This window comes from Hoplias malabaricus, chromosome 8, assembly GCF_029633855.1.
Source record: "Hoplias malabaricus isolate fHopMal1 chromosome 8, fHopMal1.hap1, whole genome shotgun sequence".
NCBI classification, from domain to species: Eukaryota; Metazoa; Chordata; class Actinopteri; order Characiformes; family Erythrinidae; genus Hoplias; species Hoplias malabaricus.
The window spans coordinates 16,478,628-16,498,366 of NC_089807.1; the positions used below are offsets into that span (position 1 = coordinate 16,478,628).

Here is a 19,739-nt window from a genome sequence, read left to right on the forward strand (position 1 = left end):
AGATACATCTGCATAAAAAATGAGGTAATGTGTAAGGGGATTTAATTTCTGACTTCCACTAATTAAAGCTGCATTTGTCAGTTTCATTTAAATTTATAACTAGTGCAAATAAATAAATAATGCATGAGTGTTACCTCATTCCTAAACACTGGAAATAATTGGAGTTCCCACATGTGTGTGAAAGAGGCCCATGTCCTTCACTGTGACAAATGATATAACAAAGCTTGAAATCTAATTTATTTATCATATGATCACCAACAGACACGAAACCCACCATGCACAAAGCCTTACAAAAAACAAAAACAAACAGGTGCTTTTTTGTGTTAGACACGAGAACAGTCCTGAGGATGTTATTTACATGAGCACATATTACTTTGCTTTTGCTAAATGTAAGAAAGAAACAGCAAAGAATGTAGCCAGATTCCTGGGCACAGATTGAACAAAATGCTGAGCACAAAGCAGGTTAAGGGTATACTTTAACTAAAGACTGGATCCTGGTGTCCGTTCTAGACGTTAGAATATAACCTTGTCATTCCTAATAAATATAAAATTAGAAACATACACAGAAACACTCTAAGACAGAAGTAAACATGGCTGATTAAGATAATAGTAAGAAAAATGTATATCACTTCAGTATATCCATTTCAGGCAAACAAGAACAGTAAACATTACAATGTCATGCCACAAAGCTGAACTTTACAGTCTATTAAATATTCAAACAACTCCATTTCTCTTTGGTTCCAGTCAAAATGTCACTGCTCAGCTCAGGGGTGGACAGCGTATGCAAATGTATTTTTTAATTTCTAGTATTTACTATTATTTAAGTGAAGGTGACGGACAATGCCAAGTGTCTCTAAGAAAGGAAACACATCACGTAAAAAATACAAAAGAAAACAGAGCATTAAATAACAAAACATCCTCAACAATCTATGTATTGTCTTCTCGAAACATTTCCATGTTTCAGTTATTATAAGGCACCCTTTTTTCCTTTCATGGACTTAAAAAATGGCTGAATTTAATAGCACTGATATAAAACCTTTAAGCAGTTTGCAAATAATTTGTAGTGATCAACACTGATATGATGACTGCCGAAAGTAAATGTTGAAATATGTACCCCTTTCCCTATGTGTAATGCAAATACTTATTTTTACATCCATTCTTTATCCTTTTCTCCAGACCAAATTAGCATTCGGACTGCAGTGTCCTAGGACTACACCACCACATGAAAAGTATCCCTTAAAGCCCTTCTCATTTACTATTTATACAGCAGTGGATTATGATCTAATCCTACAATGTCAGAACAAGGAGAGAGATGGTAAGTGCAATAATAAAGCGCCTTATCAAAACACTGCTACAGCTAAACCTGTTGTAAGGTTCGAAACAGGGAAATACAATCCCCCGACACTGGCCACACACAAACCTGAATCAGTATTAGTTTCTCAAAGTCCAGGCTGCAGTCTCAGAATGGACAGTCCTCATTAGGACCTTAGACGTTTGTATTTTATCTCTGAATAGGTCAGTCCTCCAAAGACTACTTCTGTCAGCTCTGAAATGGTCCAACAGCGCATTGTAGGTAGCAGTACAAAACTAAGAATGTACCAGCATTAAACAGTAACTTCTTTATGGAAATTGAGAAGCGATTTCAAAGAGAACAATGGACTGACTTTTTTTTTTTAATCTATGGAAAAATAAATATTACTGTAAAGATTTGTACATACAACAGTCGCCTCAATTTCCCCCCAAAAATTTAGTGATTTAAAAAAAAATGTAACAAGTATATTTATTTGTCTGTCTCCTTTAGGAATACTGCAAACTGACTAACAGTCTTTGTGTCAAATGTTACCCCACAGGCTCCAAAGTGGCCCAGCTGTCTGAGTATTGGACTTATCACAGGTAAATTGTGTTTGATCCGCAGTGATGCCTCAGCCATATGATGTCTGGGGTCCTAATAGGCCCAGATCTCTATAGGCGGGTAGGATTGACTATATACAAATCCTTCACAATCAAAACAGCCTTCAAATCAAAAAAGTAAGCCCGGTTAGACTGGAGTCTGGACCTTGGGAAACAGCTATTGCCTCATACTACATGCTAGACAACATGCTGACCCAGTAGCTTTCTTTGTCTGATACACCATTTTGAAGGCCACTATAGCGGAGTCATGATTAAACATCATCATTTCTCGTTTGAGACACAAAACACAGTTCTCATAAGTCCTCATAAAAGAACGAAGAGGGAAAGAAAAGCCTACCAAACATTTAGATTACACATCACATGCAAGTTTATAAAAATAGATATTTAAAAAAAAGATATGAAAAAAATGATTCAACTATGTACAATACACAAATCAGCCATAATATTAAAGCTACCTCCTTGCTTTTACACTCATTATCCATCATCATTTTCATTCAATAAGCTCCACTTGCCATATAGTGCACTTTGTAGTTATACAAACACTAGCCTGTATATTGCTCAGTATACTTTGGTAGCCCCCTTTGTTCTTTAATGGTCAGGATGATGGTGATGGACCCCCACAGAAAAGCAAATATTTGGGTTCTCAAACATTCTCAGAGCTGCAGTGACAGTGATGTGGTGGTGTTTTAGTGTCTGTTGTGGACAGTGAGACACAGCAGTGCCACTGGAGTCTTTAAAAGGTTTAGTGTCACAGATGGACTGAGAAAAGTCGACCAACCACTATTCTTCATGCAGCAGCCACCTGTAGGCAGAATCCAACAACCACTGATGAAGAACTATAGGACGACCAACACAAACTCTGCAGCAAATGATGAGCTGCTGGATTAAATCTACAAGGTGGATGAACACACTGGCAGACTAAGTCAGTTTACAGTGAGTGAGCACTGTTTAAAAACTCCAGGACTGCTGTGCCTGATCCACTTGTACCAGCACAACACACTCAAACACACCACCACATCATTGTCACTGCAGTACTGAGAATGATTTAATGTCATACCTGATTACCACCATGATTTAAATCATACCTGCTTTGTACTGACCATTGAAGAAAAGGGAGGAGGGGGGTTAAAGTATGCAGAGCACCACATGGACTGTAAGCTGTAATTGTAGAACTACAAACTGCATTTAAATTGTAAGTGGAAATGACGAAATGGACCATGATTGTAAACAAATTGGTCTTTTTAGAATACAGCATTTTGCTTTGAATCTGACATGCAATCTTTGCATACACACAAACACACACACAGAAAAACAAACAACAACAAAAAAAAACCCACATTGTTCATTTGCATGGAGCATTTTGTGAATATGTGAAAAATATCATGGAGAGAAACTAACTGCCATCTGTCATCTTTTTAAAGCTGGAGGTAGAATTAAAATGAAACATTGTGGACCTTATGAAACATTTTTATTTTTGCTACCTACTTAAATGAACTTCAGCTACCGAAGCCTGTCAGTTTTTGGTGGTAAAGCAAACCGAATGAGTGTAAATGGCTGTAAATAAACAGCTAAATCTAAAGCACACACCTACATACATTTCTAAACATACAACACAATTAGTGCTTTGTATTTAAATACAATTTTGAAAATGGAAATATTAACACGTAATGACAAAGTTTGTTACACACTATAGTAGCAATGAGAAACTCAAGAACACACTGGTGATGTCTATAGAGAATTATACTGGTTTACAAATAAACACTGTTGACAGAAACTGAATCTGCATAATCAGCCAATTCAGGGACTGCTGAAGCAATACGACTCTGTTGCCATTGTTGCATCTGTCCATGTTTTGTATTTAAAAGGGCAGCCATTCTGTGGACACATAAGGCACTAAAAATTACAGAAACTAAGGTCTAATTCATCCTACATATTCCTATTATATCAGTGGGCAGTCCTGAGGAATCTTGCCAAAACTGCTGAGAAATTAAGTTAGTAAACCTATGTAGAACTATCCACATTTTATTATTTCTGTTTTATACTACAAATGTTTGACTCCCTCATGACCACATGAACATGCAGGGCACTAGAGGTCTGACAGTAGTTAAAGAGGACGTCTACGATTGTGGGGAAATGCTGTTCTCTCTGGTTTGTTTACGTTCAGAAACATCTTTTAAGGTGGAACCGTATGTTTGGAAAAAAGGACTGTTGTTTGTATGTGGATGAAGTTTAACTTGTCTAAGTTTTTATTCATTGAATTACCACTGAAACTCATTTGTAGCTGGAGTTGTTTAGTTTTTAGCATTTTGCCATCTCCTGAAGTTGGAGACATTACCACCTTAAGTAATCCGAAATAGCACAGATATCTCAATTGTACCCACCTACTGAGCAAGAATAGAGCAACATGCTCATATTAGTTTGAGCTTTTCAACATTTGGAGTTCTCTCTACTGTCTGAAAAATTCCAGACATCTTTTATCTTTATCAATGAGTGGAGAGAGAGAAGCCCAACATACTGAACCAAGACCCATTGTATTTTTGTTTTTTTTTACCCCTTTACAGACACTGGAGCTTCATAAACAGTTTAGACTGGTTTGAGCAGGCAAACAGAAAAAGAGCTAGCAAGTGGTGAGGAAACACCCCCAGAATTTTATACACATTTTTTTGGGACTAAAATTCTAAATGTCACTTTAAAACAGCCAATCAGGCTAAGGACAATGTGTCCAGCACAATAAGCTGCGATTCGTATTGGCATTCAATAGATGGGTGGACAAACAGATGCTGTGTGTGCTGCTGTGTTGCAAATGTGCTGACTCTCTCTGATTTTCAATGCTCATATTGACCAAATTGGTCAATCATTTTCAAACATGACAATCAGACAAAGAGAGTAAAGAATTTTACATGGTTTTTAGATGTAAGAGTGCAAATATATATCACCCAGCAATCCATCTACACAGTGTTTCCCACCACAGCCGTAGAGGCAAGGTAAGTTTATCAGGAAAGACCAGAAGGTCTCCTTGAGGAAATCACTATCAGCGGGTGCTTTAGAGGGGAAGAGTTCCACAGGGATACACCAAGCTTACAGTTTAATGAATGGGCCAAACTGGGGTGGTGCTCTGAGCTTTGGTGAGGAGCATGAGTTGGAAGAGATAGATGGAGAGGTCGAGAACGGCGGTGAAGATGAGAGGGCATCTGCATTTAGAGAGAAGACGGTAGAAATGGCCACATCCACAATACCTTGACACAACTCAGAGTAGAGTTTCCTAAAGAAGAGAAGAGAACAACAGTTCACCGAAATGACCAGAGATCCAAGTAAAATTATTACATATTACATACAATATACATATTACTATCCAAGAGGATGACCAATTTAACAAAATATGTGGAAATTACCCATGTAGGAAACATTGTGTGGAAATCATTATGAAGTTCCTGCCAAGTCTTAACATCAAAACGAACAATGGTTGAGAACTTTACATTTACAGGAAACTGCACAATGGCAACAGAAAAAAGAAGCAACACCTTTTTAATTTCAAGCTGACACAGAATTGAGTCAAAATTGGGATACAAGCTATCTGGAAATTTTGGAAGCAAGCAAGTTCTCAAAATAGGTCACAGAACACTGAGAGCATGAAAAAAATATCATTAAGGTACATCTAGCAATTTTAATAGCATAACACAACCCCACTCCAGATTTAAGGAAAGAAAGTGGACAAGCGCCTGATAAGTACTGACTGTGCACAGGCAGGTGCTCCGTTGATTTCTATCAGCCACACTTTAAAATTCTCATCCAGCATGAAGTCAAAGCCGAAGAGCTGAAAGCTCTGGTAGGACAGGTGCTTAGTGCTGATGGCTGGCTCAATGCACATGAGGCAACTTCTGTTAAAACAGGAAAACACAAGGCTCTTTACTACAGAAAAAAAATGTTAACACATTTTTTCAACATCCAACAGTTAATTGAAATCCTGTGGAGAAACTGGGTAGAAATTTAACTCCTCTCTTACAACTGTACTAGTATTAGACAGAATATATATATATTATTGGTCAGAGGAATTTTCAAAGCTTGCTTAATCAAGGAGGCAACTGTGTTGTATGTAGCTAACCTTATTATTTGCTTGATTTGAGGTAAGATGGATGTCTCCATGGCAACACTGTGAACACTCAGCAAGTACTGTCTGAACTCATCAAAGAACATCTCGTTGCCCTCTTCATAGCGTCCATAATTGTGAGAGTGCTCCTTCTGGATGCAGTGATTGGTAAGGTGGCTAGTCATGTCCTGGAGGTCAGAGCTGTTGTATGGCTCTGAAGACGTCCTAAGCACACCCTCGCGATACAGGTAGACGTTGTACTGATGATCAACAAGCACCCAGCTCCTTAATATAAAGGATTCAAAAATCACAAATTTCACAAACTATAAACTAATTCACTGCCTCATATTTGAAACACCAAGAGTACACACACAGGAGTTACAGGTGGTTGTAATTGATTTTACCTTATATCAAATTTGCGATGACCTGGTTCCAATAGCAGTGGCATTTCTATATACTTCTGTATGACATGAACCTGTCCTTGATTATCAATGAACTCAAGCAACTGATTTGCATCATGAGATATTAAGATTCCAGCCCCTAAATAACAAAAAACAAACAAACATAAAACTAATATATATATATATATATATATATATATATATATATATATATATATATATATATATATATATATATATATATATATATAGATCGTTTTATATATATAAAACGATCAACCATAACATTATGACAGTCCATTCTTGTAGCTCCATGAATACAGGAGCACTTTATAGTTCTACAGTTACAGGCTGCAGTCCATCTCTTGCATAATTTGGTTGCTCCCTGTCACCTAGTTCTTTGTCAGGAGACCGCCACAGAGCAGCTACTATTTGATTGAAGGATTGTTCTCAGTGCTGCAATGATGCAATGATAGGGGTAGTGTTAGTGTGTGTTGCGCTGATAAGAGTGGATCAGACACAGCTAAATTGCATCTAGTGCAAGACACAGGGCCCCAATAACACACCAAAATGTAATGATACACTGGCAGTTCTAAAGGCACATTATGGAATTTTCTTGCTCTAGAGGGCACATCATAATTTATTATGTAATTTATTATTTAAAAAGCCCCCAAGAGGGCACTCAGTTATTTATTTGCCATATGAAGGACAGCCAATAGGGCACTTTAGCAACGTTTTTTTCAATCATGAGGGCACTGAGGGTCGATTGCATCCCCAATGCACCCCCGAGTCCACCAGAGGTTGGCTAGAAAACTCAAAAACTTAAAAACTCAAACACCTCAGATGTGTCTGATCCAGTTATATCACTGCAACACACACTAACACCTGTTACACACCTAACTGACCTGTGGGGTCCTGATCATTAAAGAACAAGGTGAAAGGGAGCAAACAAAGTAGGCAGAGCAAGAGACAAACATGAACAGCAAATTGGATTTATGAATATGCAAAACAGTCTGAAGAGGAAAATGGGATTAAATGTGTTTTTTTTCTTATTGTTAATTGCTAGGCACTGGTTCTAAATATGTCTTTGTTATTGTCATGGGTCCAGATCCCTCCCCTAGCTGTATTTCTCACAATAAACATGGCATAAACAAATATCACTGCAAAAACTGTACATGCTGCCACTTTCCTTTTTGTCATTGTTGTCTTATCCTATTTCCCTGCAGTGTGAATAAAACCCAAGTGCTGTTTCATAATACATGCTGAATGTATGCAATGAAGTACCTATTAAAGTTACTGAACTAACAAATCGGTAAGGTGTCTGACTTATGACATATATTGTGTACATCATTGGACCTCAAACTGCACAAAGCCACAGCACTGCACAGTTAAACATACATGTTTTACTCTAATACTGTGAGAACTGCAAGGCATTTCTAAAATGTCTCATGAAAATGTGGCTTTCTTATGTTTAATGGACTCAAGTCTTCATCCAACCAATGCTGTCACCTTTTGCTCCAGCAGATGATTTAGCAATCCATACAGATCCCTCTCCATTTTCCTTTTTAGTGTTATAGGAGGCTAGAAAGACCTCACGCTCGTCTGTCTTGGGGTTGCTCTTCAGGTGGCTGATGCCATTGGTGGCAGGAGCAACAGGAGTGTTGAGATTTGTTGGATATATAATATAGGACTCTGGGAACCAGTTACAGGAGTCTTTCAGTTCTGGACTAGTCTTTATTAACCTGAAAGGAAAATGGCAGTTTCAGTGAAATGTCTAATTTAATAAAATAAAAAAGTTGCAGTTACATACTTACATACAATACAGAAAAGGATATTAAAATGCCCTACAAAACAACAATGTAGCATAAGAGACACACATATCAGCATATGAAATATGATGATTTTGCAAGTATTAAACTGTAGTATTTATACATTATTCATTTATCACTGTGGCTGTGTGGAATAGTAAAAAGTAATTATGTGATGTATAAGTAATTAAAAAAACTAACAGAAAATGAATTCAGATGGTATTAAAGAAGAGATATTTAACACTGACACCAAGCCTTTAAAATCTGAACTATAACACTATTTCAAAACAGTGGAGAAAGCTGCCTGCTTCCACCTCCTCCTTAGACATGAAGCTCAACCAGGTTGCCAGTTTGAGGAAAACTGAACGAACAAACAAGAGACAAAAACTTTGGATTGTAAAAGTTACAAAGAAATGTGCCATTATCAGCATATTTACACAGAAAAGTTTATCATTTCACTAAAACATCTACCTACTTGTTACTTATCTATTTTCCCCTCACAACATAAATGTCGTTTTGGAGGCAGAACTTTACTTCTTATTCACAAATTACATAATGAGATATTTCGTTACACCTTACGTGTGTCAGTTTACTGTCTTATTGCTGTTATTCGCCAGGTTTTTTAATTTTCTCTTCCACCTTAAGAGCTGAAGCTAGCACTATAGATTTTGAAATTCACTGAAGCGACTGTTATTCCACTTTATCCTTTTAAATCACACAAACCAATTTTATATTATGTCTGGTTTTATTTTTCCTTCAACCATAATTGCAATTTTAGGAGGGACATCCTTGCATCTCATAATTTAATTTAAAATTATTTAAATAATAATTTTCATATTCAAGAATTTAGTTCCAGCTTAAATGGGTAAGTTTAAGAGTCTTATATGTGTTATTCTCCAGCCTCTTATTGAATACTTATTTCCTCCTTAACTAGTTTTGACCCAACTTTGATGATGTAGATTGTCTCTCATTTCAAATGCAAAGAAGTTTAAAAAAGCAGAGACAGTAACCAGAAAAACAGGCACAGGTCCAGACTGTAAGGAGGCCATATACTGAGTGCTTAAACAGCTTATGAGAAGCTAAAGCTAGAGGTAGGTTTTATAAAGAAGACCTGTTTTGAAACACTTCTTATTTCCAATTTTATCCATTTAAAACACACCAAGTATACATCATATCACTAAAGCATCTACCTACAAGGGAAACACTTGTATTTGCTGTGTACTACCAAGCTTGATTTTTTTTTTAAAACAAACACACAATGGTATTTTCACCTTTTTAATATAAAACACACAATACACAGTCCTAACACCATTAAAATGTCGCTATGCCTCACTTTCTTTATATAAAACACACAACCTATTGCGTTTACTCCTTTTATCCTATACATTAGCATCTGCACTTCTATATTTATTTCAGAAATTATTTGCTGTTAACTGTTCAGGGTTAGGGTTAGGGTTAGAGCCAGCTCTGGCTCTGTTCCTTACTGTTGCTGTTTTTAACTCCCTCCACCTTTCAAACAAAAGACCAATATTTCCTCTAATTTTACTCTGTCTCTGGTCATGGAGATTTTTAGAAGGGCAATGGGGTTTTTAGGGTGTAGTAAAATATAACATTAACTCTGTTCACTTGGTCATTTCATGGCTGCAAGACATTGTTTTTAGAGCTGGTAACACTGTGGGTTTGGACTATTTGTGATTGGACAGAGGGTGGGATCACAGGTAGGACCTCTGAGGGCAGGATCACATGAGCTCTGCTCCTGACTGGGCACTTCTCATAGAGAATATACTGCTTCAGCAATGCTATGAGAAGCAGCAGTGTTTTAGCTTTGACTGTTTCATTAACCTATGATCACACACTCTGGACATTTTATGATTAAATACAATAAATATCTTACAGATTGCTCCTTTAACAGAAGAATACATACTTGACTAGAGATGCTTTGCGACAGAGCTTGTCAGCTCCTCTGTAATAGTTTACAAGCTGCATCAGTCCTGGTTCATGACCTGTAGAAACAAAGTAGTAATTACACTGGGTGGGATACATATATTCTAAACTGCTGAATGGCTCTCCTTATATATTATACATGTATTTAGATGGCCCCTTCCAAGGTGTGTTCCTGCCTTGCACCCAGGTAGGCTCCAAATCCATCGTGACCCTGAACTGGACAATTTGATACAGACAATGAATGAATGCATTCAGATGCCAGACTACTGCTACTGCTGAGCATGACTTGATAATGTCAAGAAAGTCAGACTTGAGTAATGTGGAGCTAAATATGCCTTATATACAGGCAATATGTGTTTTCTATATTAAAAATATTTGTTAAGGTTAAGTGGGTGTGAAGGACACTTTATTTATGCAATGCTGAATAATTTAAATGCAGATTTGTAAGTGACCTCAGTGGGACACATATGGCAGCTAAAGGCTCCTGTACTATCATGAGTCTGTACACAATGATTGTTTAAGTGCTGATAACCCAGTGGTGTCTATTTTTACCGAGGCGTCCGAAGGGTAGTCGGTTCCTTTCTCCCAGCATCAAGTTGAAACGCGGATTGTCCCTTTTCAGTCGTTTCCATTTCCCGGTGGATATGAGGAGTCTAGAGACTTCAGCGTAAACGCTGCTATTGTCATCTCTCAGCACGAAAGTGTACATTGGTGTTACGCTGTTCATAACACACTGCTGCTGCATTAGGTTAATCTTCACTCACTGAGGATCAGTTCCTGAGTAACGGTCCTCTGTCCCGGCCTTTCCTCCCGCGTCTCTCTCTCTCTTTCTCTCTACTGGCCTGTGAGCTAACGGCTAACGTTATCTGTCCCAAACCAAAGTGTCCGGACACTGTGTGGTCATGATGTCTGAAGCACTGAAAGAGTTTATCCAAAAGTAGAGCCAGCCACCTTCAGATCGGCTCAATAAACCGAACTCCACACAGAAACAGTGTATAGAGAGAGATCGAGAGCTAAGCTGCAGCGGACCTTCAGCTTCAGGGTGTGACTCCACGCACAAACCCCCTCAAAGAGGAAAAGGATTTACCCTGTGGGTAAATCGAAGCTAACGTGGTGAACAGCTAGCAGGCTAACATTCCTGTTCGTGATTATCTGCTTCGTTTCTGAGGGTTAATAAACAAACATAGATGCGGTTCCCGCTCCTGTGTGAAAGCGCTGTGCTCAGACGCCCTCCAGCTCTGGGTAAATCAAACCAGCTGTTATTCCCCTTTTCAGGTCTAGTGGGACTCATCCCCGGAGATCTTAATCGTTACTCACACTGTCAGGATTTAACGGATACGCTCGCAAGCGTGGAATAGCTCATGGATAAGACGTAAACACGCCCCGAAAAGGATTGTGGGGGTTGTAGTCATTACAGAGATTTTGTAGTGAGGAGACTGCCTCTAGAGGGCGCTCGGGGAAAATCTAGAACAGTCGGGTGCACTGTGAATGCAGGTTTGATCATCGCAGAATACATTTCAGTCATTCCTTTTATAGTCTTTAAAGCTTGTGAACGATATAATACAGGAGTCATGATATAGAGTCGACAGTCGAATTGACTGAATAGGAGTTGATTTATATTAGATGCTCTGTGTCACAACTTAGTGCACTTCAAGTGTAGGCTTATTCAAGCCCCGCGGTTTGCTATCCACATATGACTATTTTATTTTCAAATCAAGTATAACTCAAGCAGCCATAAGCGTGTCAAGATGACATTTCCAAATGTAATCATAAGCACTTTTCTGAGCATATTTTCTCCTCATTGCTAGCTCTCCAGTCAGTTTGTGTGCTCATAGTGCCCCAGTGTCAGTAAACAGCTAAAAAAAACAAAGTGGTCTGGTATGCTAGGCTTTCTCTTTCTCTGCTCATGGCAAAAAAATGCATTGGGAGTTGTCTAGATGGCTAGATGTCTATAGTCCCTGGACCAAGCTGAGCATATTGCTAATTTTCCTGCTCTATAGGTGGGTAATATTGACTTATTTCTTCAGAATTCATAAGGTGGAAATGTCTCCAAATTTAGCAGATAGCTGTATGGAAGTAAACGATGAAAAGTGAGTTTTTGTGGTATTTCAAATACTTAATAAAAATGTACAGACAAGTACCAGCTTCAGCCACATACTAAAATTCTAAAATTCATTTGCGTCAAAGAAAACTTTCAGAGTCGTAGCTTGATAGGACAACGGTTCATTAGCTCCTATTAGAAAGGAGCGGTGTGGTATGTTAATAATTTGTGTACTAGCAGTCGAATGCATTCATTGTCTGAAATTGCTTATCCTGTTCATTCATCCATCCATCCATTATTCTGTAACCCTTATCCAATTCAGGGTCGCGGTGGGTCCAGAGCCTACCTGGAATCATTGGGCGCAAGGCGGGAATACACCCTGGAGGGGGCGCCAGTCCTTCACAGGGCAACTCAGACACACACACATTCACTCACGGACACTTTTGAATCGCCAATCCACCTACCAACGTGTGTTTTTGGACCGTGGGAGGACACCGGAGCCCCGGAGGAAACCCACGCAGACACAGGGAGAACACACCAAACTCCTCACAGACAGTCACCCGGAGCGGACCCACAACCTCTAGGTCCCTGGAGCTGTGTGACTGCGACACTACCTGCTGCGCCATACATAATACTAATATTAATATATAGTTGATGACTTATGTGTAACACACACGGGGCTTAGTGAGAGTCCTGTCCTTCGTCACAGGGTGGCAGCAGCGCTCCTCCGGAGACTCAGAGACTCCACGCCGGAAGAAGAGGACGCTCCGTACCGGCGGGAACTGAATGTTTGTTTTGCCGTGTGGAGCTGGAATATGTAACTTTACTGAATCTATTAGCTTCCAAGACGTTCATAGCCTTTAGAGGTAAGCGGTTGTTTTTCCCGCTCACGGGGTAATGTACACAGGATTTACGATTCGCTCAGTTCTAACGTTACAGCCAGCCGAAAACACAGTAGCTTACAGTGTTTACACACCAGTCCAGAGGGAGCAAAACCTTGATATGTTTACATGCAGACACTGCCCTTTTACGCTACTGTTTAATGAAATATTGATATTTTATAGCCAACTTGTAACCTGAAAAACTAAACGCACACCTGTACTTTAATAGACCAGTTTACCTGCTTTCTGCACGAAAAAATCAGACTAGATTTACAGTAACCTGTGATAAATTTAAGTGATGACTCTTCAATATCTATTATAATAAGGAATTAAATATTGCACTATTACAACCAATACAATAAACTAGAATGTCACAATACGTTAACTCCAAACATTTATTATTGTGTGCTGTTATCAATAGAAATCTATATATTTCTGTTTTTTGTAACTTGTGGTGTCTTTGTTTTGTGCCTTGGTTTACCAGTAAAGTCCTAGCATGGTACATGTCTAAGCTTATTCATTTTTAATTGATCCTGTGACCACTCCTTAAACAGGCTGGAGCAGGCCAGGCATGAGCAGCCCACACCTGGACGAGTGGCAGAGGAGGTCCTTTGACATTTCATCTGGCACATATACACCTGAACAGACGGCCGATGCTTATCGGGCACACATCCTCTCCATTCAGTATGCATGGGCGAATGCCGAGCTCTCTCCAGCCGGAGCTGCCAGCCTACTCAGGACCTACTCTGAGCGTTATGCCACAGTACTGGACTCAGATGACCAGCGCACAGGCCTCAACAACTACGCTGACAGTGCCCTGCACCTGGCCCGCAATCAGAGAAATCACAGCGACAAATGGGAGTCCTCCCTAATGACTGACAATGTGTTCAGCCTGCCGTGTATTCAGAAGATGTTGCAGGCCACAGCAGAGCTCTCTGTGGATCCAACTGATGTTGATGTAGTTGTTGGAGAGGTCAGTAAGAGTGAGGGCAGTGATAATGTTGAGTCTGGTTCTGGATTCAAATTAGAGCATCACTTGGCCTTGCCTACCTCTGCAAGTTGGGGCAGAGGCAAGGGGACTACACCAGCTGGCCCTCCTTTATCAAATATCATCCCAAAAGGTCAACCAGGGACCATATCCCCCCTTGGACCTAATGCTCGTAATTCACCAATGAACTCTGACTCTTTTCCACAGTCCAGTACTGGTAATGCAAGTGCATTTACTGTAAACAATCATCAGTCTGTGTTCTTCTCCTCAACAAATCCCTCCAAGAGGAAGAACCTTTACAGTTCAGGAACTGAAAGCAACAGAGGCCCATTTCCACCCCAAGCAGGGCAAGAACTTGGAGTTGGTGGACGGAGGAGGGAGGAGAGTCCTGGCACTAATTTTAAAACTGCACGAGAACAGTTTATTGTTGACCAACAGAAAAAGCATTCTAATCAGGCTCAGCGTGGTTCATCAGCTAACATGGGCACCATAACCAAAAAATGCCTTGGAGCAAACCGGTCACGGGGAGCTTACTCCAAATTTGTCTCACCAATGCCAAGGCAGGAAGAGGAAGGCAGCACAAGGGACGAACCACAACAAGACACCAATCCAATTGATGAACGTCTAAAAAACTTTGAGCCCAAGATAATTGAACTGATTATGAGTGAAATTATGGACCATGGTCCACCTGTGGCATGGGATGATATTGCGGGCCTTGAGTTTGCCAAAGCTACCATTAAAGAGATTGTAGTGTGGCCCATGCTGAGGCCAGATATTTTTACCGGTCTCAGAGGTCCACCTAAAGGGATCCTCCTCTTTGGTCCTCCAGGCACAGGGAAAACACTTATAGGCAAATGCATAGCTTGCCAGTCTGGAGCCACATTCTTTAGCATCAGTGCCTCCTCACTCACATCTAAGTGGGTGGGAGAGGGGGAGAAGATGGTGAGAGCACTCTTTGCTATTGCTCGATGCCATCAACCAGCAGTCATTTTTATTGATGAGATTGACTCCCTCCTATCTCAGCGCACCGATGGAGAACACGACTCCTCTCGTCGGATTAAGACAGAGTTCCTTGTACAGTTAGATGGAGCTGCCACTTCCTCTGAGGATCGTATCTTGGTAGTAGGAGCCACCAATCGCCCACAAGAGATTGACGAAGCAGCTCGCCGTCGCCTTGCCAAACGTCTCTACATCCCACTTCCAGAATCTGCTGCTCGTCAGCAAATAGTGACTAATCTGATGTCACGGGAGAAGAGCCGCTTGGGAACTGAGGAGCTTGAGAAAGTGGTGTCAGGCACAGAGGGGTTCTCAGGGGCTGATATGACACAGCTCTGCCGGGAAGCAGCACTTGGCCCAATCCGCAGCATCCAGCTCACCGATATTGCCACCATCACACCTGAGCAGGTGCGTCCTATACTCTACTGTGACTTCCAGGAAGCTCTTAAGACCGTACGTCCCAGTGTGTCTCAAAAAGACCTTGAACTCTATGAGGAATGGAACAAGACTTTTGGCTGTGGACGATAATAACCAAGTACAAAATTGTGACGTTCTGATTTGTCCATTTGATACAATGTGTTAGAATGTAATATGGAGTGGTGCCTACAGTCGGAAACATCTTTAATGTTGTAAAGTTAACCAAAGAAGGTTTTAAGGTATTCAATTTATTTTTATTTCTGACCTCCATTTGTTTGTGACCCAGCAGATTTGCTGCTTGTCTGTGTATAATATCTTTCATAATAAAAAAGTTTTTTCTGTAATTATCAGTATTTCAGTGTTGTTTAATCATTTCTTTACAAATGTAAATTCGGTGTTAAGAGATGGTTGCATTTACAGCTTCTCATGATATTTAATAAGAGATATGCACGATCAGCTATAACATTGTCTCCTTATTTCTGCACTCAGTCCATTCTTTCACCTCCAATGACCCCACAGGAGCACTTTGGAGTTCTACAATTACAGGCTGTAGTTCATCTGTTGCAGTGCATACTTTGTTTGCCCCATTCCACTCCATTTTTCAATGATCATGACCCCAACAGTGCAGGTATGATTTGTGTGATGGATCATTAGTGCTAAAGTGACACTGACATGGTGATGGTGTGTGTGTGTGTGTGTGTGTGTGTTGCATTGGTATGAGTCAATCAGACATAACAGTACTGCTGGAGTTTTTTAAACACTGTCTACTCACTGTCCCCACTACTGGACACACCTACTTTGTCATGTTTGTAGAAATAAAGTCAGTGACCGCAGCTTATCTGTTGCTGCATTATTTGTTTTTGTCATTTTCTAGTCCTCCATTAGTGGTCACAGGATGTGTTTGGCTGGATATTGTTGGTTGGTTGACTATTTTCAGTCCAGCAGTGACAGGTTTTAAAACCAGTAGCACTGCTGTGTCTGATTCGATCATATCAACACATCACCATTATGTCAGTGTCACTGCAGCGCTGAGTATGAGGTGGTCACAGTGTTCTGGCTGATTGGTGTATAAATTGACTTCAGCTTTTTGGGATGAGGTCATTATAAAAGAGTTTTCATGTCCCAGGAGAATAGTTTATAGACTGCATTGTTCTACATTGCCGTTTTAAGCTCCAAGTAGGAAATTCGATTAAGATTTAGGGCTTTGTGAGGTACAAACATTTTAGAAAATTAAAATCTTCACATTTCTATTCCAGGAAAAAAAATGTAGCAACATTTTCCAAGTATGGTAGAGGAAATTTGCCAAGTTCGTGTTAAAAGGGAACAACAGTCTTTGCATGTAATTTTCTTTTTAGTGTGTTATCCAAAGGAGAAATATCAGAGTGTATAATGGGCTGACCTTTTTACTTCTTCTGCTCTCTCAGTTTATGCACTGGTGTTTTACTGGTTTTCGCTCTACAATAATCTAATTCAGGGCTCTGTCTGTATATGTGGATCTGACAGGGGAAGTTGGGCAATGTTGCAGGCATTCTGTTTTCATGATAAGAGTTACCCACAAGCTAACTCTTGCACTGTTTTTCCTGTTCTGGCCATGACCATGTGCTCTGGGACTGCACTGGGCAAATCAGTGAAAAATGATTTTGTACCATAGATGAGATTGCAAGGGTGAATTTAATGACAGACCACAGAAACCTGCAGCAGCTCTCCTCGGTATCAGTGCTGTGCCTCATGATTTGGATAGCTTTGTGTTTTAACTTGTCTAACACTCCCACATAAAAAAGATCTCTTGCATAAAGCATGATAGAGTAGAGAGACATAAGCATATTGTTTTGTTTCCATACATGTCAGTTAAATGTAATAAAGTTTTGTGAGCTATTTTGTTTAGTGGGAACTGTTATATAAAAATGCATATGCTATAGCTAATGTGACGTTTTCTCAATGTCTCTGCCTCCCTACTTCTATGGTGGTTATTGTGGCAATATGGTCCTATCCCAAATGGTGTAGGATGCTGCTTTACCCATTATTCCAGCGCAGACGTTAATGTAGGCCGTTCTAGTTCATCAGTTACTTAGTTTCCTGGTTTGTGACAGGCTGTGGCTTTCATTTCTTATGTGAGTAATATGTATTATCATTATGCCTTATGGGTGTTCAAAGTGCAACCTTTACTGTGGTCCACCCTTTCATAATTTCCCCCTTTTTATCAGTGTTAATCTTAAGTAGTGCATCTAGTGGATGGACTGCTCCAAGAAGTCAGGAACCATGTTCTGTATTAAAAAGTTTGTTTCACTTCATTTACGTTCATGTGATTTTGTTAGAAATTTCTGTTGCAGCAGTAAATGGCTGTGCGCACACACACAAAAACAAACAACAACAACAAAACATCTAAACAACAAAAACATCTGGTAGTTAATCTTGTTCTATTGAATGTTTGTCTGTTGACAAAACAGATGTCTCTTTTCTTAGCAACCTCTTAGAAATTTAGCATTTGGTTAAATTCACACGTGACATCAGTGTGTCTTGGGTATGTATTTGAAAATGTAAAACTTAATATCCATTGCACAGCAGTACAACAAAATTGAGAGTCACATTTAACTCATACACGTGCAGTTGTGTATTTTTAAAGTGAGGATAATTCTTAAACTGATTTCCTGGACACACACTATATTTATCTGTAAAATCAGAAGCCTTCAGTTACATATGTTTCAATATTTTTTTCCCAGAAGACCAGGCTGTTCCTTGTATTGCCAACCCTTAAATCCATACCTTTGTACTTTCAGTTGGGATGATAATTGAAAGAGCGGTGTAATGTCCAATGTTCTCTTTGGATAATGCCTTAAATTATTTAAGTGCTGATCAGAAGTAAGAAATGTTAATACCATTTCTGTAAATCAAGCTGGAGATCATACATGGAATACCCTAATGTATGTTTCCTCTTTGAACAAATTTGTACAAACAGCGTTTTATTAAAGGAGGCACACGCAGTGATGATATAATTTATAGTTAACCTGAATCTCTGGAAATACTTATTAAGAGATGATTCATGGTTGTAGATGAGAATTGTACTTGTGCTCTGTTGTGGTCGCAGATGGTTTGAGAAATAGTTTGCTGGTCCATTGATGGGGAGATGTGACCCCTGCCAACCCACAAATTAGGTCTGAATTTAACAGCATTAAATCTGTTTCATTTCTTTGTGTTTAAGAAATGCATCTTTACTCTGATATCTTCCTATCTTTGTTAAATGAGGTCTGCGCAGAAATGTTTGGTAAACTGTGGGTTCATAGCAGGCCTGCTGTCCTTCTAAAGAAGTGCTGACTGCTAAAGGCTGACCAGGCAGCCCTTTGTGCTAACAGACTTTAAAACTTAATGCGACACCAATAATCATCATGTGGAAAATAGGTCAGATAACACTTAACCATTAGCCAAGTACATAGGTCTGTCTGACATAAATGGTGGGTTAACTGAAATGGTCAAATTGATTTTCTCAGTGAACACTGAACACCAATACAGACAACAAATATAAAAATGAATAAAACATGCCAGCAATGTTTTTGATAACAGAGTGTGACAAATTCATTAAATATTTCTCATGTAGTTTCACTCCAGGATTCCTTATAATATACACATGTTAAAAATGTCATTAATCAGTTTACACATGTAATCATAATACATGCTTTCACTGGTTATAGTTTTATAGTATATTTACAACGTAATATTTTTCTATAGCATATATCCTAGTAACTTTTGCACAAATCATTTTAATGTAATGTTTACTAATTTAAGCCACCAAAGAACATAGTGAAAGGGTTTAACAACATATGCAGGGTAACAAATGGGCTTCAGTCTGAAAGAGTAAAACTACGAAGTGTACCTATATAGTCAGTGGAGCTGATGAAATGAACAGTACATCTAAAACCAAGGAGGTCATTTTAATTGTGTGGATGATAAGAGGATATTATGCTTAAGCTGGAATATATAATAAAAGGTATTTTTTTTCATGCTAATGACTGCATAATTTTTATATTCAAAAGTCAAAATACAGTAAGTTTATAAACTGAAGAGCATTTTACACTGGCATTAAACTAAACAACAACAAAAACCCTATAAATGTTTTCCTTGTTTGTACATGCCTTTCCTTGAATTCGATATCTGGTGATAGCTGCATGTCTAAGAAAATGTATAGGAAAAATAAAAGAGTCTAAAATTTTTATTTCCTGAGACAACTTCTGAATATTGTTCACTTACATTTTTAATTCTTAGGGGAGATA

General features: G+C 39.1%; 2 protein-coding genes across 3 annotated transcripts; one reads left to right on the forward strand and one right to left on the reverse strand.

Annotated features, from left to right (window-relative positions):
- Nucleotides 1-228: 228 nt before the first annotated feature.
- Nucleotides 229-11,484, reverse strand: ttl (tubulin tyrosine ligase). Of its 2 annotated transcripts, none has more exons than XM_066679048.1 (7): nucleotides 10,704-11,484; nucleotides 10,132-10,210; nucleotides 7,909-8,141; nucleotides 6,403-6,538; nucleotides 6,014-6,283; nucleotides 5,646-5,789; nucleotides 229-5,173 (listed from the first exon to the last, which is right to left on the reverse strand). In XM_066679048.1, exons 1-7 carry the CDS (start codon nucleotides 10,894-10,896, stop codon nucleotides 4,990-4,992), a joined length of 1,239 nt encoding a protein of 412 aa, XP_066535145.1. In that variant the 5' UTR covers nucleotides 10,897-11,484; the 3' UTR covers nucleotides 229-4,989. The 2 variants fall into 2 exon arrangements, with proteins under 2 accessions (XP_066535145.1, XP_066535146.1); XM_066679049.1 differs by having other exon boundaries at nucleotides 5,013-5,173; nucleotides 5,642-5,789.
- Nucleotides 11,485-12,882: 1,398 nt separating this feature from the next.
- fignl1 (fidgetin-like 1) lies at nucleotides 12,883-15,794 on the forward strand. The gene is made up of 2 exons (XM_066679255.1): nucleotides 12,883-13,058; nucleotides 13,628-15,794. The coding sequence occupies exon 2, from the start codon at nucleotides 13,645-13,647 to the stop codon at nucleotides 15,583-15,585; it is 1,941 nt and encodes a 646-aa protein (XP_066535352.1). The 5' UTR covers nucleotides 12,883-13,058; nucleotides 13,628-13,644; the 3' UTR covers nucleotides 15,586-15,794.
- Nucleotides 15,795-19,739: the final 3,945 nt, after the last annotated feature.